This window comes from Fusarium coffeatum (assembly GCF_003316985.1).
Source record: "Fusarium coffeatum strain FIESC_28 chromosome Unknown BRIP53273_contig_129, whole genome shotgun sequence".
Lineage (NCBI taxonomy): Eukaryota > Fungi > Ascomycota > Sordariomycetes > Hypocreales > Nectriaceae > Fusarium > Fusarium coffeatum.
Window position 1 is genome coordinate 13,821 of NW_022157922.1, and position 1,398 is coordinate 15,218.

The 1,398-nt window shown below is 46.4% G+C and overlaps 1 protein-coding gene across 1 annotated transcript; it reads left to right on the top strand.

The window, feature by feature from the left end:
* Positions 1–876, top strand: FIESC28_05969 (uncharacterized protein; the record flags this gene model as incomplete). The annotated part of the gene is made up of 1 exon (XM_031160114.1): positions 1–876. One exon carries the CDS (start codon positions 1–3, stop codon positions 874–876), a length of 876 nt encoding a protein of 291 aa, XP_031015829.1.
* Positions 877–1,398: the final 522 nt, after the last annotated feature.

Genomic DNA, 1,398 nt, shown 5'->3' on the forward strand with positions numbered 1-1,398 from the left:
ATGATCGATAATCAGCGCGACATCAGATGGCACATGCGACCGTACCTCATCGACTTCCTCATTGAATTCCATTCTGCCTACAGCATGTTGTCCGAGACCCTCTTCCTCGCCATCAATCTTCTCGATAGATACTGCTCTAAGAGGCAAGTGCTGAGGCAGCACTACCAGCTAGCGGGATGCGTCGCACTATTTATTGCTTCCAAGTACGGAGATAAGAAATGCAACACGCCTTGCGCCAAGGATCTCAACCGTATGTGTAGAGGAATTTATGAAATACGCTTATTCTCACAGATGGAACTACACGTCCTTGACAGCCTTGGATGGGCTGTTGGTCACCCTACGGGCGAATTATTCTCGAAGATCTTTTTGGCAGAGCATGGAGATGATAAGGAGGTGGAATGTATGGCTGCTTACCTCCGAGAGATTGCACTCTACCACCGCAGCTTTGTCTCGACCAAGCCTTCGGTAATGGCACGGTCGTCTCTTGCTTTAGCAAGAACCATTCTTAATCGAAACAGAGTGAAAGAAGAGGGAGAAGACGAGGCTTCAACCTCAATTACCCTATCACAGCATCTTCGCGAGCCATCAACGACGTTGGCGCGTAAGTACTCGACGTACAGTCTCTGCCACGTTTCTCAGAAGCTTGCCGAATTCACGTCTAGGGGGTCTGTCAGAACTCACCGAATCGCTCATATCTCCGTACCCTATATTGGGGTTACCAACAGATTTTCCAACGGTTTCGGCGACGGGGTGGAAGACAGTAATGGAGCAATTGCCGTCGATGGCATCTCAGCTAGTTCAGATATCTCGAAAAATCATTCAATGCAGAAGAGCGAGTCCTTCAACGAAGTCTCAGCAAGCAACGGCTGTCTATAATCCTGGTTATTACCAATATTTACATCCAAAGGGCTCGACTCGGCAGGGTGTGCATGTCGTTCGAGACATACAGGCTCATGTTTCACATGAAGGCGTTCGTGACAACATGGACCGATTCTGTGTCTTGTTACGTACGTAGGGTGTGATAGTGGCCGTAACATGATTGGCTGAGAGCGTGTAGGGCACGTAGTGTAAGCCTAGCACTATGTGCCGGGAACATTTAGTCAGAATGTTATTGATATTGCCGGCTATCCTTTACTACGGAGGGCTAAGATACTACCAACGTATAACGTATGATATCATGTCTCCAATACGTTCCCATGATTTCTTGAGTTTACTATTCATGTGAAACAGGAGTTCCTCGATTTTCTAAAAGCTTCGGAATACAAGGTCTTGCTGAAGGTAGACATCAAAACGTTTCCCACGTTTGTTACCTTATAAGGCACAGGTGATGAAGAATGAGTGATAATGTTTGCAAGGTTCTCCATGGCAGGTCTCTTTTTCCTTTTTTTTTTTTTTTTT